Source organism: Pangasianodon hypophthalmus, chromosome 7 (assembly GCF_027358585.1).
Source record: "Pangasianodon hypophthalmus isolate fPanHyp1 chromosome 7, fPanHyp1.pri, whole genome shotgun sequence".
NCBI classification, from domain to species: Eukaryota; Metazoa; Chordata; class Actinopteri; order Siluriformes; family Pangasiidae; genus Pangasianodon; species Pangasianodon hypophthalmus.
Window position 1 is genome coordinate 15,715,696 of NC_069716.1, and position 25,502 is coordinate 15,741,197.

The following is a 25,502-nucleotide window of genomic DNA, read 5'->3' on the forward strand; positions in this document are numbered from 1 at the left end:
GGTGATGACACATGAAATATTTCAGAACATTAAGTATAAACATGAGATGCAGATTTCATGGGAGGTCATTAAAACCAACTAAAAAAATTTGTTACTGCAGTGACTATATAAACTACACATAATCTGTACACTTAAGCTGTTCATGTATGACCTAGTATTACATGTTTGGAGTACACGAACAGTTCATACTGCCTTCTCTTAGTGTACATTTAATCATATCTTAAAAGGTGTCTATTCACTGTGATTAGTGATCAGTCTATAGCTTTAGCTGTACTTGATGTTTTTTTTTTTATTTTATTTTAAGCAAATGTACAAATATGTAAGCAAAAATCTGTAAATGGCAGAAAAAAATGAGCAGGAATCACATACAGTCCATTTTATGTCTGTTTAAAATATATTTTATGTGTATAAATATTACCTTTGTACTGCAGAGTTGGATTTGGTGGTTTCAAACAAAAAAAAAAAAAAACAGACCCAACAATGTAGAGCACCACAGTCTGTATACTACATTATCAAACTTGCTATAATATTAAACTTAGTAGGTCAGAAATTCAAAGCTAGACACCACCATTAAGAATGAATGCTGGAGAAAAATGTTCATGTATTTGACAGCGATGAGAAAATAAGTACTCTAAAATTTTATTTCACATTGTACAGCACTAAGACCTAATAAATATTGTTGAACAAAATAGAAACAATTAAAATGGTCTTTAGTAGTACAAATATTTGTTAATATGTAAGATTAACAAATGTTAGAGCACTCACTTTCTGACTGTGGCAATATTGAGTCACATGATCATCCTAATGTCCGAACCATTACCTACTAACTAGAATACAATGGAATACATATATGTATATGTAAGAAGGAAATATAGAAAAGCACATGGAAAAAAGAAAAACAGCAGAAAGTTATCTATTACTCCTCTGCTTACACTTAGATAATGGTCTGATGAGTAGAGGCTCATCCATTTTACTTCATTAATTCACAATAATTCATGATTACACTCTTGGTGGAAATGACCACAGCCTTATATGGCCAGCATATAAATAAAAATGTACAATTTTACAAGTGCAATCTGCTAAATAATGGACATATTACTAACATTCACAAATGCCTTCCATCCTCCTCTGCACTCAAATCATAAATACAAAAGTTGTTCCTTTATGCTAGATAAGAAAACTAAGAGAATCAAATAAAATGAATGGTCTCTGTAATGGAACAAGTGCATTATTGTTTTATAATCTATTGAGACGATCATTAAGAAAAACCCAAAACACTAAAACAATGTGGTCAATAGAAGGTTCCAAAATCTCCAGTACGGAATTGTAATTAATCTTCTGCACATTTGTCGGCGTTTTCTGTGCTGGCATTATACTACATGGTCATTTGTAGACTTTGTATAAATGGTGTGCTCTCAGACTCATCATTACGTTACTCAATCTAAACATTATCAAAGTTCCTCCAAGCTAGCAAAACTGCAAAATTGTTGAACATGATTAATGTGTAAAATGAAACTGACAATGCTAACTACACCATAATTCAAACAGAACTAAAGTGAACATCTGTATTCATTCCCCTACCTCATACCATTTCCCCACTGATACCGTTCATCATTTTGTCCCGGCAATTCAACACTTCTTTCACAGATTAAAAGGTACAACATGAAGTGCTTTGATTGTTTCCTTGATGTCATTTGGTTCTGACATCCTGCAGAACACATGGCTGACTCACATGGTTTATAATAATGTCCACAGTCTAATTACTGTAGGAAAGAAAACAGCATCCATCACTCACCACTGTCTTGAAACTACTGTTTGTTTTGTTTGTTTTCATCAAGCCCACACTGTACCTTTACAGTAAAAGTTAAAAGAAATCCGATGCATGAGAAGTAATGCCAAGATTTAAAGCATTAGACAAATGTAATTAACAGCCACAGAAGAATTTCAAACACATGATTCTGACAAAACCCCTGAACCCCATCTTGAATGACAAACATATTTTATGTGTTCAATTAACTTACTAACTTTTCCAGTTGACTGAATTCAAGAACATACTTCTTTGAAACCTGGAACATTAAAAGGCACCATAGCACTCAGAATTGTGAACATGCCAGCTCAGTATGTTTCCGGTATGACAAATTCAAACTCTGTCGTGTTCTCTACATTCATTTGGTTTGCGGGTCGCGGAGGAGGTCCGGGACGTGCATGAGCCCCTGGTCGATTGTGTGCATCGGGCTCGACAAAGATATCATCCCAGTTCAACATTTTGCTCTGGCTGGACTGGAGTTCCTGGTTTGCGAAGTGTGACCTGCCAGGGTTAACGTGATGCACAATCCCATCTTCATTAATGATCGGAATTCCCCCGGTCTCGCCTGAGACGAAAGAGTACGGCTTGAACTGCAGCGTTTTACACGGAAGTAAGCGGTACAAGTTATTGTCCGTGTCGTCCTTCTCCTTCCTTCCTGAGGGGTCTTGATTGTGCATTTGTTTGCAGTGTGATGACAACAATTGGTAGTTGAGGAACATTTCATTACACAGTAAACACTGATACCGTCTCTCCCCCGTGTGAGTGATCTCATGTTTGGTTCTGTATTCAGCCAGAGCAAATACTTTGTCGCAGTAACGACACGGGTACTTCCTCTCCCATGAGTGTGTGTTAAAGTGCCGCCTGAGGCTTGTCAGGCAAACATAGGGGCGCTTGCACACAACGCACACATAAAAGGTCTTACCGTCCATAATAAGTTCATAATGATCCTCTTGATCCGCTTTACCTTTTTTCTTACCTCGAGGCGAGCTGGTGGTCAGATTGCTTGCACCGTGCACTGAGGTCTGTGATTTTCGTCCAGGGGAAGGTCGAGTTTCCCCTTCACCTGAGTACTCTTTCACAGGAACAATGTCATAGGTATTCTCCCCTATGTTGGCATAAACCTTGCATCCTGATGACAGTGAATCAATTTCTGAGGCTTTGTCTAATGTAATTGTCTTCTTGGTCAGAGCAGCATCTAGCCTAGTTCCATTATTAGTGCTGAAGGTTGGCCTCACATCTGACAGTCTGATTTTTCCTGGCCGATTTGGTGACTGCTCCAACAAAACCTTCTTCTTCTGAACTCCAAGCACTTCACTGGGTTCCAGGGGCAGAGTGGTATTCAGAGCGTCAGGAGTAAGACTGTTCACATCAGCTGGGGTAGAGGGTGCGCTCTGTGCGCTCTGTGATCTTGCATCAGAGACCATAACAGCATCACTGGTGTTTGGGGACATGGTGACAGCTGCAGGGATTGCATGGGCTTGTGGTTTGTCTTGGAATTTCTTTGGCACTTCACCTTCTGAAGGGAGCTTGCTTTCCTCATATTGAGCTTTTCCCCTTTCAGGATTCAGTTCTTCCTCATTTGTGCCTTTTTGTCTTTTAGGCTCTGGTCCTTCCTCCACATCCAAATCTATAACCTGAGATTGCTTCGTCTTCTGAGCTTTCGGCGCTTCCACCTCTGAGACAAAAAGAACATCATCGCTGTCTGGATCATCTCTGTCAACACTGCCACTTACCATTTTGAATTCCTCGGCCGATAAAGAGAATGATTCGGTGATGATTGGCATATTCTCCACTCCGGTTTCATTTTTCTCAGTGGCATTAACGTTGCTGGGATCTCCTTCTTTTGACAAGCCCGGTAGCCCCTTGACTTGTGAAAGTGGGGTCGCGAGATTGGCAATGAACTTGACTCCTAAGATCTGGCCTGCGCTGATAAGATCTTCAAGCTTGTCAGACCGAATTCGGTGGATTTTTGAGGTGTATATGTAATTCAGGACTTCTTCAAATATTTCTGCCTTGATAAAATTTAGCTCAATCACTTGTCCTGCAACTGAAAAAAGCTGCCGAAAGTAAGTGCTGGATGCTGATAGCATTGTCTTGTGTGCCCTGAACTTGCGGTCCTGTACAATTATGGTCACATCACAGAATAATCCATTGTTTCGCTGCTCACTGATGGCCTCCAGCAATGACACAGGAAACTGTGTGTCAGTTACAGATATCAGCTTTAATTTCGACATCCCTGCGAACACAGAGGTGGAAGCTTGGTCAGGACAGTAAAGTCAATCTTGCCTAAACAAATGATTTATTACAAGTAATATAAGGATATTTTATAGTATAATTTTTACATTATCTATAAACACCACCAGAGGAAGTATAAAACCTGTCGCTGGTGGTCTCTGTAGCCTGAGTAAACACTGTTTTTAATCAAAGACGCAGGCGATGCTATTGGTGGACTATAAAACATGTTCAAAAATGTAATGTCGGTTAAAAAGAAAGGAATATGCTACTGTAAACTCTGGAAAACACCTTTATTATTCTACTTGTATAAACGAACACCCGCAGGGTCTAAACACAGCTAATGTAGAGCTTTTAGCTAACAAGCTAAACTGATGAGAAAGCACCAAAAAGGGACAAAAGTAATAAATTACGTGCAATGCAAGTTTCAAGTCCAGTCGCTAAGCATTCAGGAAGTGCAGTATTAATACGCGGATATTTTCTACGCTTGGTGCAAATACGTCCGCGAAAGTATAAAATCACCAACTAATCCTGAAAGGAGTAAAAACAAAAATGAATTGGCTAGGTAGCTCCTGAATGCTCAATTCCTCTCTCCTGGTGCGGCGCCAGGTTGCGGCCTAAGACGCTAGCAAAGCTAACCTAGCTAGCAGGGTGTGAAATGCCAAGCTAGCTAGGTTGACTTAGCTGCTACATTTATTAATGGAAGAAAACATCACAAGTGTATAAAATATGTATCTTTAGCGATGCTTAATTGTGTACCTGCAGTGCGAAGCGTTTGTATCCAGGCTTCTGTTTTTGAAGTAATACAAAAAACAATGCCGGTTTGTGGCAGCAGACAACAAAAAGTCTGTTGTTGGAGCTGAAGGAAGGCTGCGACTCTCTGTATAACCAACAGGAGTCGCAAAACATCTCCCATCTGCCTGCTAAATCAACCTGCATGGAGTGAATAATGATGATCAGTGATGATATGCACATCTCTCCCATATCTGTCATGGTCATAAACGCGTTAAGTAACCTGTGCATTTGGTAAAAGTTACTTTGCCCGTGTTTTATCTACCTGAATGTGACAACCCAGTACTAGCCGTTGAGCCACGTGACCAAATATTCGCATCAGTTTCTCTGAAAACTAGTGCACCAGTACAATTTACCTTTATTGGACCTCATTGTAAAACTTTTCAATCCCATAGCGTGTTATGACACCCTCTTGACGCAACCACCCGCGTGCTTTTGTTTTCGATGAGGGTTGCCAGGTCTGCGCGTAAAAGGCAACCCAGAAGCACTGCAGCAGTGTACAGAGCCTCCAGAAAGACTTCATGTATTAATGGTGGTAGTATCATCATGCTTTAGGGTTGCTTTTCAGTAGGAGGAGCTATCCAACAGGACAGGGAATCAAAGCACAGGGCAGAGACTTAAAAACTAATTTAAAAAACAAAACAAAACAAGGTCTGACTTGAATCCAACTGACAATCTATGGCATGACCTGAACATTGCTGTACACCAACATTCCCCATCTAATTTGGCAGAGTTGCTACAGAGTTGTTACTAGGCTACATAAAGTGGATATAAAAAGACTACACACCCCTGTTAAAATGGCAGGTTTTCGTGATGAAAACATGAAACCAAGATAAATAGTGTCAGAATTTTTTCACCTTCAATGTGGCATTACAACATATAAAAATTATGTGAAAAACAATCAGAAACATAAGTGTTGCATAAGTGTGCACACCCTTTTATAAATGGGGATGTGGCTGTGTTCAGAATTATCATACAGCTTTCATCAATTAAATTATTCTGATTAACCCCAAATAAAGACCAGCTGTTTCTGTAGGATTTTCTTGGCATCTTCTTGGTTTCATCTGACTGCTGAAGCCGTGGTCTGCAAGAGCTTACAAAACCTGTACAGGGTCCCCCTGTCAAAAGGTATTGATCAGGACAGCAGTATAAAAGAATTTCCAAAACATTAGATGTATCATGGAACACCATGAAGGCCATCATCAACAAGTGGAGAAAATGGGCTACCACAGTGACATTACCAAGAACAGGACGTCCCTCCAAAATTTACAAAAGGACAAGACAAAACCTTACCAAGAGACAAGAGACATTAAAGGAGTTGCAGAAATATCTGACAAGTACTGATTACTCTCTGCATGCACCAACAATCTCTTGTATTCGTCACATATCTGGGCCATGGGGTAGGGAGGCTAGATGGAAGCCCTTTCTCACAAAAAACATCCAAGCTCAAATAAATCACCCCAAACTATGTGGCAAAATGTGTAATGGTCTGATGAGACCAATTCCAAAGGATATAATAATTCCATAATTCCAAAAGGTATGTTTGGCACCAAAAATTGCACATCGCCAAAAGAACACCATACCCACTGTGAAGCATGGTGGTGGCAGCATCATGCTTTAGGGCTGCTTTTCTTCAGCCAGAACTGGGGCTTTTATCAAGGTGGAAGGAATCATGATTAGCTACAAATATCAGTCGATTTTAGTGCAAAATATTCAGGCATCTGCTAGTAAGCTGAAGATGAAAAAGAATTTAACCTTTCAGCATGACAATGACCCAAAGCATACATCCAAATCAACAAAGGAATGGCTTAACCAAAAGAAGATCAATGTTTTTGAATGGCCTAGCCAGAGCCCAGACCTGAATTCAAAATCTGTGGGGTGACTTGAAGCGGGCTGTGTACAGGAGATGCCCTCACTATTTGATGGATCTAGGATATTTTTGGAAGAAAGCGTGGGAAAATATTGCCAAGTCAAGATGTGCCACTCTGATAGACTCTTAGCAATAAAGACTGAGTGGTGTAATATAATCAAGAGTTTTTATTTTTCTTTTTTCCCTAAAAAATTTTCTTATTGTTTTTCACTTTATTTGTACAGTTTGCAATTTGGTATTAAAATACACATAACCATCCACACCTGGTATTTTAATGTTTTGTGAATGCCTGCCACTGACTAAACAAACATGTGACTGCCGTTCTGGGGTTGCCAAATCTATCAAAGGCAACCCAATGTCACTTTAAAACCAGACCAGATAGCAATTCTGTCCAAAATTTTCCTGACATTGCCTTCTGACGGTTGAAAAAATGCTGACTCAAAATCAGTATTTTCAAGGCTATCATGACCATCATTGCAAAATATGTTGTAATATTCAAATGTAACATGGGACAGTTATTCTTAGAAGCATTTATTATCTGGCCTGATGACTGAAAATGAAAAGTTTTGTTACTAAGCCCTTGCTGTGGAAGTGCTTGATAGGAAAAACATGACTTAATTCATGTGATATCATCTAACTTTATCAAACATGAAGTTGACCCCAAAAATCTTGAGGCAGGAAAAATGTCCCAAATTTCAGAATATGGTTTGGTTATTTGGGACAGCATGGCTCAGGTTAATTGGGTCTTAAAATGCAGCTGATGCATGAACTGATACCTGAAATACCCTACACGTATGGTTAAATGATACAGCAAATTTTATGTGCCTTAAATTGTGTTTTTTGTGAAACATTTTAATAACAGGAGAATAATGTAGACTAGGAAATATAGAATGTTACTTAGGCCTTCTACTGACTATGCTAAGATTTTAACTTAGTGTACTGTGTTCAAATTACTTTAGAGTAACAAATCATAAAATGTTACCTACTGTTTAGAAGTGTTTTTTTCTATTGTGGTATTTACTTCTTCTGTTCATTCTGATTAAGGTTCTATAAAGATTGGTTATGAATTTGCTAAATATTGAAGATTTTCTAAACCCTTTTATTGTTGTTATTGCTGTAAGAAATGACTTATAGAATGTCACTCAGGCCAATATCTTGTACTCAAATGTACTTACTCTGCTGTCTTGATACACTATTAGATCATGGTGATGATGAATTTTGAGAAATAAATAACATGTAATTGAGCATGTAAGCCTTAACCAATGGAAATACATCTCCAAAATTACCATTAAAATTCCTTTCAGGCAGTTGTGACAAAAAGATGAGCAAAACTGCAAAATGATCTTTTTTCTAACACATTCAGCAGTCAACACTTTCAGTATTCCAGAAATGTACTGTATCATGGGTATTTTGTTTTAATAATAGCAATAAAGTTTAGACAATGTGGAAATTCAAAAACTGTCCAAATATACCTGAATTCGTAAAGAAAATGTTTTAACGAAGTAGTACAACCGCCATTTTCTTAAATAGATATTTCGCCAAAGTGCTAAAGCGGACTCATATTGTTACAGGTAATGTTGTAAATACATAACTGCTGTGAGAATGAGAAGACCAATTCACAGACAGACCAACAGTACAGTATATGATGGAATACAAAACAAGGAGCATGTTCACATACAGTATTGCTTCCGTTTAAAATACACCAGAGCTCTTAGTATGAAACATGCTTACAGCTAAAGTTAGCTACTTTAACGTTGGTGTTTCCTAACTACTCGTTCCGTACTATACAAGAAAGTGCTAGAGTCAGTGTCAAAAACTTTACTCTGATTCAGAATGCAACCATTGTTTTGTTTTGTTTTTAGCGAAAGCTACTTTAGGCAGAAAAAAACAGGGGAAGTAAAGTATGACCATTTCCGCCGGAAGAACGCGCACCTAGCGACCCGCTGTAGGTGGCGCCATTACACATTCAGCACAACTCACGACATGGCGACGTAAATAACAGGTAGACCATATTTTTTTTGTTAGAAAAGCGTTTATTTTAGATACACGGACTAGTGTTTTGTTTTTTCACGTCTACGACACAGTGTGTTATCGCAGTCTGAACTGTAAATGACGTCTGAAGTCCATATTCGGTCGCTGTGAGGGTCTAAAGCAAAGGCTAGTTCCACTGAGGTACGGGGTTTACTGTTTCAGCGCACGCAGTAATGTAAATAAGGAGGAACTGTTTATCTCAGAAAGCAGCACTTTAAAGTGTGTACCTGAAAGAAAGCAACTGTTTAAACGCAGCTCAAAACAGCTGTTTAAGCGCTTAACAATGCCCGAGCTCAGTGGTAAATACTCGGAGGCCAGTAGCCCGAGAAAGCGCCGCCGGAGCCGCTCGAGCAGCGGAAGTGCGCGGAGTCGCTCGCGGGAGCGTGGCTCCAGTCCTGCGGCCGATAACCACAGACACAACGGGACAGATGAGCGGAAGTGGTCCGATAGCAAAGAGAGGAGTCGGAACCGCTTCCGGGTTGGCGGCTCGCGCAGTCGGTCCAGATCGAGAGAACGCGAGAAGTTGGCCTGGGCTGATGAGCGGGACCGGGGACACTATGCGGGGTCGCGATCCGATTACTACGACAAGAGAGACGATATCCAAAGGCAAAGACAAGAAGCCTTCATTGCTAGGTAATGTCTCACAGTCTTGGTACACAGTCTGTCTTGGTAGTCAGACTTATACAATCACTAAATGGAAAAGTCCTGTTGAACACGTGATCGTATTTCTCTTTTATTCAGGCGCTTGCAAGAGCGAGAGAGAATCGGTGAGCTGGGATGTCCTGAGGTCTGGGGCTATTCACCAAGAGTCCGAGACCCCGAGTAAGTATGAGTGAAAGTTTGGATGTGAAATATGCCACCTGCTCTCCAACAGCAGACTGTGTGAGAGCTCTATGTGCTTAATTCAGTGTTGTTTTCCTCCCAACAGCTCAGATGAACACACTCCAGTTGAAGAGGATGTGAAGAACAGCAGCTCTGAGACAAGTTCAGAAGGTGTAGTGATTTACATTTTACATTTCAGTGTAAAATCAGTGTGATTGTTAAAGCTGTAGGTTTTTTTTTTTTTTTTTTTTTTGCGCTAGTCCTGAGTGTCACCCTGGGTTTGAAATATGCATTTGAAAAATCCCAGCTTGTCATAGGCCAGCTCTGATGCACCCTATCATCAAACCAAAAAAAAAAGCTGTACAATTTAAAGTGTGCCTTACCACAGAGCTGCTGGCATCATAACATGGAGGAGCCTTTCCCCTTTAACACCTTTCTCTTTTTATTGGTTAGCTCACAGTCAGTCTTACAGACGGCCTCACTCCGCAGACCTGCACAAGCACGGATCCTGAAAGAACTCTTAAACTGTTCCATGGTGATGGCTGATGATCATGGCTGATGAAGTAAATTGATTTAAAGAGTACTGTTGTTGACTCCTTAATTTCTTATTTACAGAGGAAAAGAAGAAAAAGAAAAAGAAACGAAAATCAAAAAAAAAGAAAACCCGCAAGCATTCAGAGGACACAGAATCAGAAAGTGACTCAGAAGGTCGGTCTCTTTTGCTTTATTCAACAATTAATCTGAATTTTTTCTACTCCCAGTATACTGTATTACATACAGTATTGCCAATAGTTACACACTCATACAAGCATGCATAAATCAGTGGAGGGTCTCTCAACTCTAGTCCTGCAAAGTTGAAGAATGTCCTAACCCACAACATGCCATTACCAACTCTTGTAGGATAATTGTTAATAATCAGCTGGTGAGCTAGATGGTGTGTGTTGGGAAACTTGGAAATGTTTTTGGAGTGGCACTGGAGTTGAGTAACCCCAGTCTAGTGTATTACATGTCAAATGGGGAGCCATTTTTTACTGAGCCTCTGTTTTAATCAGCTCAGTCATTATATATAAACAGTTTTTTTGTTGTTGTTGTTGTTTACAGAAGAGGTCAAGAAGAAGAAGAAAAAGAAGAAAAGTAAAAAGTCAGTAAGAATTTTCTTATTAACGTATGTTTTTATTGTATAATTTCTCTCTTCTAAGACATTGAATTCATCTTATAAAGGCTTGGTAAATAGCTGATAAGATTAATCATGTGTGTTGAAGAAGGTAAAATGCTACACCGTGCAGTGCTGTGGCTCTCTGGACATCCTTTGCTCTAAATAAACACATTTTCTTCTAATGTATATTTATTACCTCAGGAAGAAGTCAAAGAAAAAGAAGGCCAAAAAGAGCCGCAAAGAGTCAAGCAGTTCCAGCAGTGATCAGTCCGCAGAGGAAGATGATGATCTCGGAGAACTGTGGGTGGAGAAAACTCGTCTTGAGGATCATGTGGTTGGACCTGAGGCTCCTCTCACTCACATGGCCCAGGATGATAAACCATTAGAGTGAGTACCCACATTTGTATGTTATTACTCATTAGGTTATTGTTGTACAGTCAACACCTGTACAGTATACTGCTGTTGAATATCATTACTGTCTGGAGTTTAATAAAGTTTTCCTCCCTCTCCCGGCTTTTATAGTTTTGGCCATGCTCTGTTACCCGGTGAAGGTGCTGCCATGGCGGAGTACGTAAAAGCAGGCAAGCGTATTCCAAGGAGAGGTGAAATTGGCCTTACCAGTGAAGAGATTGCTGACTTTGAGAAATCAGGCTATGTGATGAGTGGAAGCAGGTATGTTTTTTTTTTCTTTTCTCAACAAAAGACTAACAACACACACATACAAAGTAATACACCTAGGCTACATTCCTACAGCAGGCAAAAGTGGCCCAAATCCATTTTTTTCTTCTGTTAGGCTGTTCACACTGTTTTCAGTGTTGCCTATTTCTGATGTTAGTCTGAACAGATCACGCTCCTAAACTGACCTGTATGTGCAAATATGTTTGCGTTCAAGTTTGCTGTAAAAAGGGCATGTTATTCGGCCATGGCCACATCTTGGTTCATGTCCTTGGTTTCTTTCAATTTTGCTTTTAAACTTTTAACTTTCTTTTGGCGCTGTATCCAGGTTCTCCTATGGCCACGTTCGGCCATTTCTTTTGAGATCTCTTCAAACACGGAGTAGTTGCGATATGTGCCTTCTAATTTTGCGTGTACAGCAACATCTCCCCAAATGTTGATGAGGTCTGTGACCTCACTATACTGCCACTGAAATCTCCTTCACTGTTATCCTTCATCTTTCCTTTCTGGTTGTGCAAAATTATGACAAATGTCGAGTTGGATTGATGTAAAAGTCACATAAATTCCGATCTGCCTGTTCAGACAGAGGTCATGTTGCCATGTATTGGATACATATCAGATTTCAGTACCACATGAAAGAGGCCCAAATCAGAATTGAAAATGTTAGATTCAGTGTGTTTTTTTTTGCTATTCACAGAGTCCTGCAAGTAACAAATCTATGGCATATTTGAAGAAAAAGATTGGATTTGGGCCACTTTTGCCTGCTATGTTAATGCAGCCCTAGATGAAGAGCTGATGTATAAATACACGTAACAGTGCATAAAGCCAGGGCCACCTTTACCGCATGTGTCCTAACTAGGCAACGATCTAGGGTGGCACTTTCTTCCACTGCTGCTGCTTTACTCACTGCGTGCCTGCTGTCTCACCCCCATATAAACCTGTACAATATTTACTGCCCCGATAGTATTTGTGACATACACATGCTGACTCTTTCTATAAAGCTGACATTCTTAACTGAATTGCACAAAAAGCCTTGTTAGATTTATCTTTGCAATTAATGAATTAAGATGCACTGTTTATGGCTTATTCTGTTTAATGGCTCTTCATGCTTGATAACCCCACAGACATCGGCGTATGGAGGCTGTGCGTCTGAGAAAGGAAAACCAGATCTACAGTGCTGATGAAAAGAGAGCCCTTGCCTCTTTCAACCAGGAAGAAAGAAGAAAGAGGGAAAGTAAAATCCTTTCCAGTTTCAGGGAAATGGTGTACAGAAAGACGAAAGGAAAAGAAGAGAAGTAAAATGTTAAACACAGTGCTAAAATGCCAGCCCTGGGTTTCAGTGTATTATAATTTAGTAGGAATAGTTGAAAATTCATGCTTCTATCTTGTCTTAGTTCTTACTGTGCAATTTCTTTGTGTTGGAATTCATTTATCAACCTTTTGCTGTTTTATTTTTTTTCCTCTCAAATAAAAAAAGCTTTGATTCTGAAGATTATCTATTGTATTAATGTTCATAGAGCCATGTAAACATCATGCAGCCAGACAAGTCAAGCAACAATGTTCTGCTTTATGCTGGTCAGGGTTATGGTGGATACAGAGCCTATGCCAGGAACAGTGGGCACTATGAATACATTCTCTAAGCATTTTAGACAAAGAAATTACACCAAATGTCCCCGACCACCTTTTTTTTGTTAGTTCTGTGTTTTTTTCATTATTATCTGCATAATTAACATAAGAGGTGACATTGATCAAGTTTGTAGTTTAATGTTGTTGAGCTACTCTAGCCATGTTGTTTGTATAGTTTTTTCTAGGAAGGATACCTTTAATGTACATTATATGGCCAAAGTTTTGTGGACACCCATATGTGATTTTTGAACATTCCAGATTTAGTCCCCCTCTGCTGTTATAATAATCTCCACTCTTCATGGGAAGGCTTTGGGGATTTGTCCATTCAGCCACAAGAGCATTAGTGAGCTCAGACACTGATGTCGGGCAAGAAGGCCTGAGACGCAGTCATTGTTACAATTCATCCAATACAAAGGATTCAGTGGGGTTGAGGTCAGGGCTCTGTGCAAGCCACTCAAGTTCTTCCACACCAAGCTTGGCAAACCATGTCTTCATGGATCTTGAAGACCCCTTTGTGCCCAGGGGTATTGCCATACTGGAACAGCTTTGGGCTTGACCCCTTCAGTGAACATAAATTGTAACCCTACAGCACTCAAAGACATTCTAGACCCATTGTGTGCTTTCAACCTTGTGGCAACAGTTTGGAGAAGAGACACGTGTGGGTGTGATGGTCAGGTGTCCACAAATGTTGGCCATATAGTGAAGCTTTAATATAATACACTTTCGCTCTGTAAATGGCACCATAAGTTTACTTTTCCATCATGATCTGGAAGATTAAATTGGATGTCCATGAATAATCTTTGATTATGTGACTGTATACAGTATGTCTACTGCTGATAGATAAATCAAGTGTTTTGGCTCACAAAATATGAATCCACAGACACAAAACAGATAATATATATAAATTATTTTAATAGATGGTTGGTCAAAATGCACATTGCAAAACTTTTGGACAGGGGCAGGGGTATGGCATGATCTTCATTTAATGTTTTCAAGTCCCTGTGAAAACAAGAAAACATTTCAGAAATCTCTTAAAAGTCACACACTAATATAAATAGACATACAAATCTGTTGATACACCAAAATGTAAAGTAAAATGAATAAATTTAATAAAGGAAATTAACCTTTGACTGGTAATACAGTCCAGTCCCTGACACCCGCTTGTCTCTCTCCATCAAGTACCACTGGTAAGGAACTCTAGCGATTCTCTTCTCCTAAATACAAAATTAGGTTAAGTCTCAAAAAATGCCAAGAATGAAACCTTTTTTTTAACCCTGTACTTGTACTGCAGATAATAAATCTCACAAAACTATCCTTTCTTACAAAACTGAGCTCATTGTACTAAGCAAAGATCCAAACTGTTAAGGAAGAGATTAAGTGTTATTTGCCACCGTTCATGCTTAAAAGCATAAACTTAACTTGTGTCTGATTGGCTCAGTGAGGTTTGTGGGTTTTGCATGTTGATCAGTAGAGAGACCGAGGAAAAGGTGAAAGGAAGCAATGATCTTAATCTTATGTCCATAATGATACATGTGACATTTATGGTACCAACATTTATACATATAGAATGCAATGGTGTTTTATATCCTTTATTTATACAGTAAAATCATTTCCTACTGCTGCCCACAATGCTCCCCACAATGCTCCCATACCAATTAGAGCAATTTTAGTACATGTTGGCAAATAGTTTGCCTTAAGTATAATTTCCTATTTAAAAACTTCGTTTTTAAGCCAGATAATGTATATAGATAACTGCTCGTAGTATATGTTGTGCTCAGAAACAGAAAGAAAACAGAAATCACTCTTGTTTTTGACTTCGAACAAGCTTTCCAAGCAATGTGGAAGAGAGTTAAACAGACACATTACTGAGCAAATATGCAGATGAATATGAGGGAACTTATGAAAACTCTCCTCTTTTCTTGGTTGTAATTTCAAGTGAAGAGCACAATGAACTGGCATCAGCACAGATGTCCATTGCACATAATATGAAAAGTAGCTGGACTTACTGGTAATCATGTAAAATAATAAAAGCCTGAGGTTGTTCTAAAATGTCATCAACTCAAAAGTTGCAGAGACAATGTCCCTTTTTGCATTATAACACATTATCCATTGCCTATCTAATCACAAAAAGGTCCAAGAATTTTTTAAATAGTATATTGTCATTAGGTTACCTTTTACAAAAACATAAACATAAATATTAAGGGCAGTTGTAGCTCAGGTTTAAGGTCTAAGGTAGATTAGAAATCCCAGGACTGAGTCACTGAACCCTAGACCAATCTCCTTAACCCTCTACTGCTGTCCTGTAAGTCTAGATTGTAAACTCTATCAGACATGCATGGCTGCTAAATGTAAACAAGACTCAAACTAGTTAGCTCTAAGCACTCACCTTTCCACCGTTAGTCAGTTTCTGTATGTGAGTAGTGACCACTCCAGGAACGATCAAACAAACCGTCATTATAGCAAATCCGGGCAATATTTCATACCACATGATGAAGGTAAAATGTGATTAGCTGCAGTTTAACAAGGATCTTGTCTTGCTGCGCTAATAAAGGGAGAAATTTGCAAGTCCTCCCCTATTTTGCCCAAAATGTCTGCTGAGTTGACGGTCACGCACCGACTTCCGCTAGACGGTCCCTCACTTCCTGTTTGCAAACGGCGCCATAATTTTTCAGCTCCCTCTTGTGGTGCGTTCATGATATCTACATATAATATATAAAAACAACTAAGACGCAGTGAAGTGTAAACAATGACGTAAATATAAAAATAATTGCGTGAAACTGAATAAATAGTTTTTAGGTGAACAGAAGCACCACCGTCTGTTGGTAGGCCAGAGACCAGGCAGCCAATCAGAAGCGTCCGTCTGTGTTAGCGAGAAAGTTGGGTGAAGTACGCCTCAACTCCTCACAGCTTCACAGCTTCCTGAGTACATACTGTTGCTGCGTTTTCAAACATGAAAGAAGACAAGGAAAATACGCGGCCCAAAGAGAGGAAAGTGGAGATTAAATGTGAAGAAAATGAAAAAACCGAGAAGCCAAATAAAGAGAAGAAGGAGGCCATGACAAAGGTAGCTAGTTTGCTTATAGCTGCCTGACGAGCAGTTAGCTTCTTAGCTTCGTCTAAGATTGAGCTGTACAACAAAGTAGTTACACTATTGTTAGCACCAACGCAATTTTTAACTTTTTTTTTTAGCTGTTTAAACAAGCAGCCAGTTAGAGTTATGAGTCCGTTTACTACTCTGGTGTAAGTTAGTCACTGCTGAGTGCATCATTTGAAATGTTTTCAGATGTAGCTAATCTGGTGGGACAGTTAGCAAAAACTATTTAACAACGCTCTGCTCTACAACTTTAACGAGTGTTGGGGAATGAAAGGTATATAGCTTCTCATTCCACGAGAACATTAGCAAACAAACAGATAAACAGTTAAAAAAACACACACATTGTTTTTCCTCAGAGTTAAAACAATGTGTGTGTTTTTTTAACTGTTTATCTGTTTGTTTGCTAATGTTCTCGTGGAATGAGAAGCTATATACCTTTCATTCCCCAACACTCGTTAAAGTTGTAGAGCAGAGCGTTGTTAAATAGTTTTTGCTAACTGTCCCACCAGATTAGCTACATCTGAAAACATTTCAAATGATGCACTCAGCGTAAGACCCTTGCAGAAGATTGAGAGCTCCTGTTTAAATGACTGGATTGTCATGAACGCGTTGTTTAATGATTTGATTTGTGTTTGAATCAGATTGTGATCCGACGCCTCCCTCCGAGTCTGACTAAAGAGGAGCTGGAGGAGCAGTTACAGCCTCTGCCAGACGTGGATTATCTCGAGTTCTTCTCCAGTGACACGAGGTGTGTGTGTGTGTGTGTAGGAATCCACTGAAATGACAGCTATCCCAGCTAAAACATCCTCTCATGGAAGCTGATGACATGTTCTGTTTCCTTACAGCCTCTACCCTCATCTCTTTGCAAGAGCATATCTAAATTTCAAGAACCAGGAGGACATTGTTCTTTTCAGAGACCGCTTTGATGGTTATGTGTTCATTGATAATCGAGGTTTGTATATTTTTTATATTTGTCACTGTCAGCTTTTATCCCCCTCCCTTTTTTTAATTCTTGAGCCATTTATAAGATGATTTGATGTTTATGTGCCATTGGGATTTATGTCAAATTAAATGTGATATAATGTGTAATAATGATAATGCTATTTTGATATAAAGGACAAGAATACCCTGCAATTGTTGAGTTTGCACCATTCCAGAAGATTGCTAAAAAGAGGAGCAAGAAAAAGGATTCCAAAAGTGGAACAATTGAAGAAGGTAAGAAATCAGACCCTAAAAAACACAGCTCAGAGATTTCCATGATTTGATCACTTGCTAATATGACTGTGCTTTTTCATAGATAGTGATTATAAGAAGTTTTTGGAGATCTACAATGGTGACGAAGAAAAGTTTACTTCAACCACTGAGACATTATTAGAAGAAATAGAGGCCAAGACAAAGGAACTAGTTGGTAAGTTAATTGTATTCCTGCATAGCAAATTATTCCTGAATTTATATTTGCCTGAAATTATTTCCAGGATGAATTTGTTTTTTTGTTTTAAATTTTTTTAAACTTTTTTTTTCAGCCAAGAAGACAACTCCTCTCTTGGACTTCCTTAAGAATAAGCAGGTAAACATCCCTTCTAAATTTATGTCTCTCGTTGATGCCAAGAAACACAAGTGCCAGACATTATGCTAAATTGTTAAGTTAAAATAAATTATCCAGGACATGACTTTCATTTGACTCCAAACCTGTTGTAAATACATCAACCTGCATGCTGAATAGAGTCTAGAGCCTAAATTCTGCACAGCAAATCATGAGATGTTCTGCTAAATTCAGTGTAGGCTAATGTCTTTGCTGACTAATCTGCTTCTCAGGCACTATGCTTGCATGCTATTGGGCAGCTTTGTATTGTGCAGGATTAGAAATATTAATTCACACTCACTTTCCAGAGATTAAGAGAGGAAAAGAAAGAGGAGAGGAGGAGGAGAGAACTGGAGCGCAAACGGTTGCGTGATGAAGAGCGGCGGAAGTGGAGAGAGGAGGACCGAAGGAAACGCAAAGAAGCTGAGAAATTAAAGAAAGCAGAAAATGCACCTGGAAAGGACAAGGACCAACCTAAAGAGGAGCAGCCAAAAATCAAGGTACAACTAATAGACAAAATCTGTATAATTTACTAATAAAATTAGCTAGAAATGAATTTCCTTATCGTTTAGTTGGTCTATGTTATGAACCACACTGTGTGCACAGTACATCACACGCACGCACACATTTTAAAAAAGCATTTGATAGGAAAGTTAAAACAGATAAAACAGAATGACCAAACAGTGGGAATACATTAGACCCGAGTGTTGGCCCCATGACATAACATATGTTTAGATGTGAGAAATAATTTTACTCGTAATGTTTTATTTCTGACCAACATGAGAAACAGTGGAACCTCAATGTCCTGAGTTGAACAATAGGTATGGTGTTTCCTTGAATATCAGGTTGTCCAAATGTTTCGTAAATTTCCGGTCGTCATTTATCAAGTTTCCAACCTTGTCAGAAAACATGATCTTGTGTTATGTTGGCCAAAAAGTCTGTAATTACAATACAATGCATGCCAAGCCAAACTTGTTTACAAGGTTTCGTTCATGTGATTTATTCATAATTAACTTTGTGTGGTTAATAATGTATTTATGAGTATCAGAATGTGCATTATGCAGTACGGTCATCAAAGCTGTTTGAACCAATTAACACGTAAATAATTAACCATTTTTCAACCCAATAACATTCATAAAACATGGAAAGCAAATTAATTTGGCATCTGAGTGTTTCAGTTACCGATAGATATTGGTATTCATCTATCAGCCGATAGATATTGGTGTTTAATTCTAATTTTATTGGTTGGAATTGGACAAATCAGAGCTTGGAGTCCACAAGTGCAAAATTGGCTATGTCCAATGGTGGGAGTGATAGCATACGCTCTCTCCCCTGTCAATCACAGCTACACAAGCCAGTCATGGGTATGTGAGCTCATGTATTTCAGTTGAGCGTGTTATGCCGAGTATGTTACACATAGAGATGGTGGCAGACAAAGTTGCAATGTTTGAATAGCCAACAAAACTCAACAGAATTTCTGAATAGATGCAACTCTTGTGTTCACTATTAAATAAAGTGGCATGAAATGCCTAATTTACTGTTCTGATTTTTAGGACTTTTGAATGAGCAAATATTCTGAAATATTGACTTGCTCTGATAGAAAACTGGAGTCTGAAGTTTTTTTTCTCATCTATTAACATTTGTTTTCTGCCTCAGCTTCTGAAGAAACTAGAAAAGCAAGAGAATAGTGACAATGAAAAGCCAAAAGAGAAACCCAAGAAGCCAGAGCGAGAGAAACTGAAGGATGACCGAGGTCCAGGGGGAGCAGATGGAAAAAAACGTCAAAATGGTGAACACCGAGAGGACAAGCCAAGAAAGTATGTGTTCAGAGCATCTTTGACTTTTCTTTTTTTTGAGTTAATTAAAAAAAAAAAGGCAGCTATGGTCTGCCAAACATTCCACTGAGTGGTATTTTTTTTTCTAGTTTCATCTTTTAACTTGAATCTATATCATACAAAATAGCAATTGGATTAGCGCTTTTGCTCAACTCGTTGCAGATATGAGGAAGATGGACGCAGGGAGCATCGGGATCGTGAAGTGGACAGAGAGAGAGACCGTGAACGGGATCGGGAGCGACGGCAGAAAGAGAAGGAGCGAATCAAGAGGCAGGACGAGGAGCGGCGAAAGAGGAGGGAGCGTCACGATGGAGAAAACGCCTACAAAAAGAGAGAGGAAGAGAGCAAAAAGGAAAAGGAGTATGTATGGGAAAAGAGAAAGAATGAGAATTCTGGCGAATCAACAGGCCACAGTCAAGCGGACAAATCTGAGAAGTCTTCTAAAGATGCTAAAAAGGAAGAAAATGTGAAAAAGGATCGTTTAAGGAACAAGGTACATTGTTTTTCACAATATATTATTGCATACGTGTCTACATATACATGAAATAGTTATGGGAGTCTTAACAGCTACTCATCTCTTTTGGGTGTCAAGAAAATGTAAAATATTTACTTGCTACCATCATCTTGCATGTGGTAATCATTTCATAGTCAAATATCACAATATTTTGTAAATTTTTTTTTTTTTCTTGCACTCAAAACCTCCTGATTCAACTTCACAGTTATTAAAGCCTTCAGAGACAACAAAACAAAACACTACTGGTCTATGAGCTGAACGTAGTAATGTTATACATGCTTGTAAGTAGGCACTTATTAAAGCACCAATTAAACATATCTTTCTCTCTCTGACACCATGAATGCAGTGTTCTTGGTGTCTACCAGTAAGGGAGCTTGCTTCATTAATGTGCATTCCTTCTGCATAATTAGTGCTTTTCACTTTGCCCCAGGATCGCCCTGCCATTCAGCTGTACCAGCCAGGAGCAAGGAGCCGCAACAGAGGAGCTACAGGAGATGGCCAGGCTGGGGATAAGAAGGCTGAGAGGGATGCCAAAAATACACAAGAGAAAGGGGAAGAGTGAAGAAAGACCACCACATGGTGATGAGAGAGAATTCTGGCCAAATCAAGGCAATTTAGCAGTGCTGCTAAAGCAAGAGGTTCCTGTCCCTCACAAGCTCTCTGTAAGAGACACAGGAGTAGACGTTGCCACCTTACAGTGCCTAAATAAAGCCCCCTTTACTTTCTGTTTGCTTTTAATAGAGCTGAGCAGTGGGGCGGAGTGAAAGAAGCCAAAGGTTTTGGGCCATGAGCACTCCAAGTGACCTTACTCTTGGTACACAATCAGACACACTGTACTTCAGATATTCTGCTTTTTTGGTATTAAAGATTACCAATTCAATCTGTTTCCTGTTCTACACTTCCAAAATAATTAAAGTTTTATTTCATTGAAATGTTTTCATTTTAAAGCAGTTAGAACTGTGCTTCACAAGACACTCAGCATGTTATAACACATATGCAGACTTTTGATTTGAAGAGAATATTTTTGGAATATGAGATGCACAGAGGGTGGGGTTTAGTTATAACAGGCTTTTGCCACTGTCAGTTTGTTTTTTTGTTTTTTTTTTATAATTAGGAAACTTTTGACAACATGTCTTTTTGAATTTGCTGAGAGGCCTTCTCTACTTTTGAAATAAAGCTTTACCTCATGAAGAATCAAAAAATATATTTTTCTTCATCTTGTTATGGATACTTTAAACTGGGCAGTAACAACATGTCACTCAATAAAAGTTAATTTAGCTTTTTCTGAGTTTATCAGTAATTTGACTCCTGGAAATTAGGGTGCTTTGTTAAATGTAAATTTGCTATTTACTATTGAGTGAATAAAAGTGATCAGTTAATGGAAAATGCTCTTGAGAACATTAAACTCAACATCTTATTATACCAATTATATAACTAAGCTGGATTACATATTTTACTCATACAGAGCTTTTAGAGATGCAGAGCCCTTACATGCTACGATGGCCAAGAGGGGCCAACTTGTTGCAAATACGGAAAACGTGCAAATGCAATAAACTGGCAACACTAACATGCTGCAAGTATAAAAAACATGCAAAATCAGAAAACATGCAAATGCAGAAAGCACATGCAAAATCAGAAATGCTGCAATAAGCCGAAAACACAACGGAAATGGATTACAACAAAACAGAAATGTTTCCAAGGGACGCATGATGGATTCACCTGGTGGACCTCTCAAAAAAGAAGCATGGCTGGTTGTTCTAACATTGCGGCTAAGCCAGCCGATCATCCCAAAACCATGGTTAATCTAGCCACGTGTAAAATTTAGAGGCGTGGCTTTTAGACAATTTTTTAGTCTTTTCTCAGGGGTAATAGTGCATTTATGAGCTGCAACACAACCAAAGAAATTAAACAAAATGGTATATGTGAATAACAAAACTAACACATAACAGTTCAAAATATTTATTTGTACACAGACTAAATAAAAAGTTAAAAAGGTTTTACTGTTAAATTTAACACTCGGCTAGATTAACCATGTTTTCGGGAAGAGCAGCTGGCTTAACCACAAGCTGGTGTTCAGCTGGTTTTAGCTGGTGGGTCAGCTGATCTCCCAGCCTAGCCAAGCTAGTGTTCATCTTACCTATTTACTAATTAATCAGCTAGTTCCATCTACTGACAAGGGTAATTACAAGGGTAGTTTATCATCATAGTCAGGCAGGCTGGGAAGCATAGCTTAACTACTTATTCCAGCTCTCAATAGTCTAAAATATATTTGAAAACTCTACAACAAAGTTATTAAAACTGGTTGCACAAATAAATTATAACATAAAATCTGTTGCATGCCCTGAATCGTACCAGATTAAAATACTGTCTGAACAAATACATTCACCATAAGTTGTCTAACCAAATATAGTCAGCTTTTTATTTTGAAATTTTCAGTATTCAATAGACTTGTACACAAATTACAATTAAAACAGACATAGTCTTTATATAATACTAAATAAAAACTTTAGTATCGTACAGTTGAGGTCAAAAGTTTACATCCCCCTTTCAGAATCTGCAAAATGTTGGGGGGTGAAAAATTTTGAATTTGAAGATCAGGGTAAATTAAACTTATTTTGTCTTCTGGGAAACATGTAACTATCTTCTGTAGCCTCTTAAGGGCAGTACTAAATGAAAAAATATGATATTTAGGCAAAATAAGAAAAATTTACACATCTCCATTCTGTTCAAAAGTTTTCACCCCCCAGCTCTTAATGCATGTTTTTTCCTTCTGGAGCATCTGTGAGCATTTGAACCTTCTGTAATAGTTGCATATGAGTCCCTCAGTTGTCCTCAGTGTGAAAAGATGGATCTCAAAATCATACAGTCATTGTTGGAAAGGGTTCAAATACACAAAAAATGCTGGAAAACCAAAGAATTTGTGAGACCTGAAGGATTTTTCTGAAGAACAGCAGGCAGTTTAACTAAACAAAAAAAACTAAACAAAAAAACACAGCTGTGGATCATTCAGGTAACAACACAGTATTAAGAATCAAGGGGATGTAAACTTTTGAACGGGGTCATTTTTATAAATTCAACTATTATTTTCTCTTGTGGACTACATGTAAACATCTTCTATGTGAAATATCTTATTCAGGTCAGCACTAAATAAACAATAACATGCATTTTGTATGATCCCTCTTCTTTTGGTAAAATAATTAACGTTTTGCAGATTCTGAAAGGGGGGATGTAAACTTTTGACCTCAACTGTATGTAACTGCAAGACTAGAGTCAAGGAACTCCTTTCAGACACTAAAGATTATTTTTCTTTAGCTCCCATTCAGACAATTTTAGAGATACATATATGAAAACTGCTTGACCGATTGAGACTTGGACATTTATTGGGTTTACATATACCTTAGTTATTCCCCAGGACACATTCCCTTAAAACTATAAACACAAGCACCAAAGCTACAAACTCAATTGTGTGGTCTCTTGAAGAACAGAGCAATCTCTTCCCTCTTTTGCTGAAAATGATATGATGTTCTGTATTTCGCCCTGACATCCGTTTGTTAGTCTAATGCAACACTCCCTTCTTCTCTTAGCACGGCAGTAGCCCCTGCTGGTATAAATCAGACCTTCATGTACCATTCTATTGTGTATCAATACTATTTCCAGCACTTGTCTCTCTGCTGAGAGCAAAGAAAGCCTTTATCTCCTCACCTGTTAATTGTCTGGTTGTGGCACTATCTAAGACTGAAGTTTCCTGCCAACTCAGACATTTCTGCACTCTAGGATGTTCACTGCATTCTCTGCAAATGTTTAAAACAAGATCACTGATCAAATGTTGTGTTGCGAAGCATGCCATGGCTTTATGCAGCAGAAACCTGTTAACGATCTGAACAGCAACACATTTGGTTCAATGCACCAACTTCAACAGGCTGCAGTTTGCACTTTCAGAATCAAAAGCGGAGTGTGCCCACAGTGGACCCCACAGTTTCACTGACTTTGCAAGGTGAGTGAGAAGATGTACATTGAAAGTCATGGCTGTCTCTCCATAAAGTAACTGAAATTTTATGACAAATTCAAGAAGCATGATATCTGCTTTGTTTAATTCCTCTTAGGTGATAGACGCCTGTAAAAGGAGAAAGACAGCTGAGACCAGTTGACTGAGATGTTAAGTACCGAGATTCAAGCACACCCTCAACACATGGTAAACAATAAAAAAGCAGCCAAGCTCTCCATTCTGATGCCTTCCAATATCTGAACTCTTCAAGTGGCCTAGGTAAGCAGGTAATGGATGTTTCTGATGCGATTTTATATTACCCGTAATGTGTATGATCTACCAAAGTAATAAGGCTGGTCACTACTCTGAAGTAAAAGCTCTGTGATCTGTTTGGTTACACCAAGAAGGACAGCATGTATATAATCAGGTACAAAGCCCCATACAATATCAAACTATGGCATGTTCATAAGTTGTGATGGACCTTTAACTCCTCTGACAGGCCCACCCTCAGCTAAGGCTGCTTCCATGTCTCTTTGAGACTTTGAGTCTCTGTCATCATGTTCTGGGGCTAACACACTGTACGTAACCTGTCTTTCAACTAAAACACTAGGATGAAGACAGAAGCCACACCCATAATACCCATTAAACTGAATGGCGTTCTGCATTGCAGGTGTTGCTTTGGAGTCTACACAGCAGCAGATGCCAACAGTTTTGCTATATATTTGAACACCATTTTTTCTCCACAACACACCTTTAGAAATGAGTGACTCTGCTTGTTCTGTAAATGGGTTCAGGTAGACTTGCACAGCTGGCTCTTGAGTTCCAAACCATAGACCAGCAAGGTGGGGGGTTCATTCAAGTGTAGCTGTATAGGCCATAAAGAGAATTTTGAAAATTTGTATACAGGGGACCAATCAGAATTAAAACTGTATGAAAATGGTTTGGATTTGAAAGAATTCCATCAGGCTGTAACAATTTTTCATCATAGATGAAACTCCATCATAGATGTCTGAAATAACATTTCACACACTGTGTGGCCTGTCAGATCAATAGCTGAGGTGCTCTTGAATTGCTGGGTTTTCCAGAAGGCTCTGAATCTGTGGTGCAATTGGCGTATTGATGAAGAAGCTACCATTATTTAAAGAACTGATTACAGCTGGTTCATTACAGGATGGACACTGTGTAATGTTCTGGTCAGTAACTAGTTTTTGTGTTCCAATGTGAGGTTTGCAGCCTTTACAGTAAAGATGAAACTCAACTATTTCTGAGCTGTTTTTTGAATACCGTATATTAAACATATGTTTGGACCTTTCATTACCAAAAAGGAAATTAATGAGCTTCAGCAAGTCAGTTGACAGCCAGTAATATTATGTACAGCAGGAAGACTCATTATCAACAGCAGAGCCTCTGCCTTTGTGATTGAGCCTGTTGATTTGAGAACTGTGTCCAACTGTGTGCCAGTTTTGTGAAGTGGATCATCT

At 38.7% G+C, this 25,502-nt stretch overlaps 4 protein-coding genes across 6 annotated transcripts; 2 read left to right on the forward strand and 2 right to left on the reverse strand.

The window, feature by feature from the left end:
* Positions 1–52: 52 nt before the first annotated feature.
* zbtb33 (zinc finger and BTB domain containing 33) lies at positions 53–5,307 on the reverse strand. 2 transcript variants are annotated; one of them, XM_026917836.3, is made up of 3 exons: positions 5,188–5,307; positions 4,799–4,972; positions 53–4,043 (listed from the first exon to the last, which is right to left on the reverse strand). In XM_026917836.3, the coding sequence occupies exons 2-3, from the start codon at positions 4,953–4,955 to the stop codon at positions 2,116–2,118; spliced, it is 2,085 nt and encodes a 694-aa protein (XP_026773637.3). In that variant the 5' UTR covers positions 4,956–4,972; positions 5,188–5,307; the 3' UTR covers positions 53–2,115. The 2 variants fall into 2 exon arrangements, with proteins under 2 accessions (XP_026773637.3, XP_026773638.3); XM_026917837.3 differs by lacking the exons at positions 4,799–4,972; positions 5,188–5,307 and adding an exon at positions 4,453–4,778.
* A 3,327-nt stretch (positions 5,308–8,634) lies between these two features.
* nkap (NFKB activating protein) lies at positions 8,635–12,875 on the forward strand. Its single transcript, XM_026917782.3, has 8 exons — positions 8,635–9,365; positions 9,474–9,554; positions 9,661–9,725; positions 10,170–10,262; positions 10,656–10,695; positions 10,912–11,097; positions 11,233–11,382; positions 12,510–12,875. Exons 1-8 carry the CDS (start codon positions 9,016–9,018, stop codon positions 12,682–12,684), a joined length of 1,140 nt encoding a protein of 379 aa, XP_026773583.1. The 5' UTR covers positions 8,635–9,015; the 3' UTR covers positions 12,685–12,875.
* Positions 12,876–13,903: 1,028 nt separating this feature from the next.
* Positions 13,904–15,638, reverse strand: ndufa1 (NADH:ubiquinone oxidoreductase subunit A1). The gene is made up of 3 exons (XM_026917784.3): positions 15,398–15,638; positions 14,136–14,225; positions 13,904–14,010 (listed from the first exon to the last, which is right to left on the reverse strand). Exons 1-3 carry the CDS (start codon positions 15,497–15,499, stop codon positions 13,990–13,992), a joined length of 213 nt encoding a protein of 70 aa, XP_026773585.1. The 5' UTR covers positions 15,500–15,638; the 3' UTR covers positions 13,904–13,989.
* A 61-nt stretch (positions 15,639–15,699) lies between these two features.
* On the forward strand, positions 15,700–20,916 carry upf3b (UPF3B regulator of nonsense mediated mRNA decay). 2 transcript variants are annotated; one of them, XM_034305910.2, is made up of 11 exons: positions 15,700–16,075; positions 16,747–16,853; positions 16,951–17,057; positions 17,222–17,320; positions 17,403–17,513; positions 17,629–17,672; positions 17,996–18,187; positions 19,344–19,504; positions 19,685–20,015; positions 20,242–20,317; positions 20,467–20,606. In XM_034305910.2, the coding sequence occupies exons 1-10, from the start codon at positions 15,962–15,964 to the stop codon at positions 20,287–20,289; spliced, it is 1,314 nt and encodes a 437-aa protein (XP_034161801.1). In that variant the 5' UTR covers positions 15,700–15,961; the 3' UTR covers positions 20,290–20,317; positions 20,467–20,606. The 2 variants fall into 2 exon arrangements, with proteins under 2 accessions (XP_034161801.1, XP_026773581.1); XM_026917780.3 differs by lacking the exon at positions 20,242–20,317 and having other exon boundaries at positions 15,702–16,075; positions 20,467–20,916.
* Positions 20,917–25,502: the final 4,586 nt, after the last annotated feature.

What these genes read in the sequence shown, in the direction of transcription:
- nkap (XM_026917782.3), top strand. Translation starts at nt 9,016, where the DNA reads ATGCCCGAGCTCAGTGGTAAATACTCGGAGGCCAGTAGCCCGAGAAAG. An exon ending in ATCAGAAAGTGACTCAGAAG is followed by an intron (nt 10,263 to 10,655) that starts GTCGGTCTCTTT and finishes TGTTGTTTACAG; the next exon opens with AAGAGGTCAAGAAGAAGAAG. An exon ending in CAGGATGATAAACCATTAGA is followed by an intron (nt 11,098 to 11,232) that starts GTGAGTACCCAC and finishes CGGCTTTTATAG; the next exon opens with TTTTGGCCATGCTCTGTTAC.
- upf3b (XM_026917780.3), top strand. Translation starts at nt 15,962, where the DNA reads ATGAAAGAAGACAAGGAAAATACGCGGCCCAAAGAGAGGAAAGTGGAG. An exon ending in AGAAGGAGGCCATGACAAAG is followed by an intron (nt 16,076 to 16,746) that starts GTAGCTAGTTTG and finishes TGTTTGAATCAG; the next exon opens with ATTGTGATCCGACGCCTCCC. An exon ending in AGGAGCAGCCAAAAATCAAG is followed by an intron (nt 18,188 to 19,343) that starts GTACAACTAATA and finishes TTTCTGCCTCAG; the next exon opens with CTTCTGAAGAAACTAGAAAA.
- ndufa1 (XM_026917784.3), bottom strand. Translation starts at nt 15,499, where the DNA reads ATGTGGTATGAAATATTGCCCGGATTTGCTATAATGACGGTTTGTTTG. An exon ending in AACTGACTAACGGTGGAAAG is followed by an intron (nt 14,226 to 15,397) that starts GTGAGTGCTTAG and finishes TTTTGTATTTAG; the next exon opens with GAGAAGAGAATCGCTAGAGT. An exon ending in GACTGTATTACCAGTCAAAG is followed by an intron (nt 14,011 to 14,135) that starts GTTAATTTCCTT and finishes TTGTTTTCACAG; the next exon opens with GGACTTGAAAACATTAAATG.
- zbtb33 (XM_026917836.3), bottom strand. Translation starts at nt 4,955, where the DNA reads ATGGGAGATGTTTTGCGACTCCTGTTGGTTATACAGAGAGTCGCAGCC. An exon ending in ACAAACGCTTCGCACTGCAG is followed by an intron (nt 4,044 to 4,798) that starts GTACACAATTAA and finishes CTGTGTTCGCAG; the next exon opens with GGATGTCGAAATTAAAGCTG.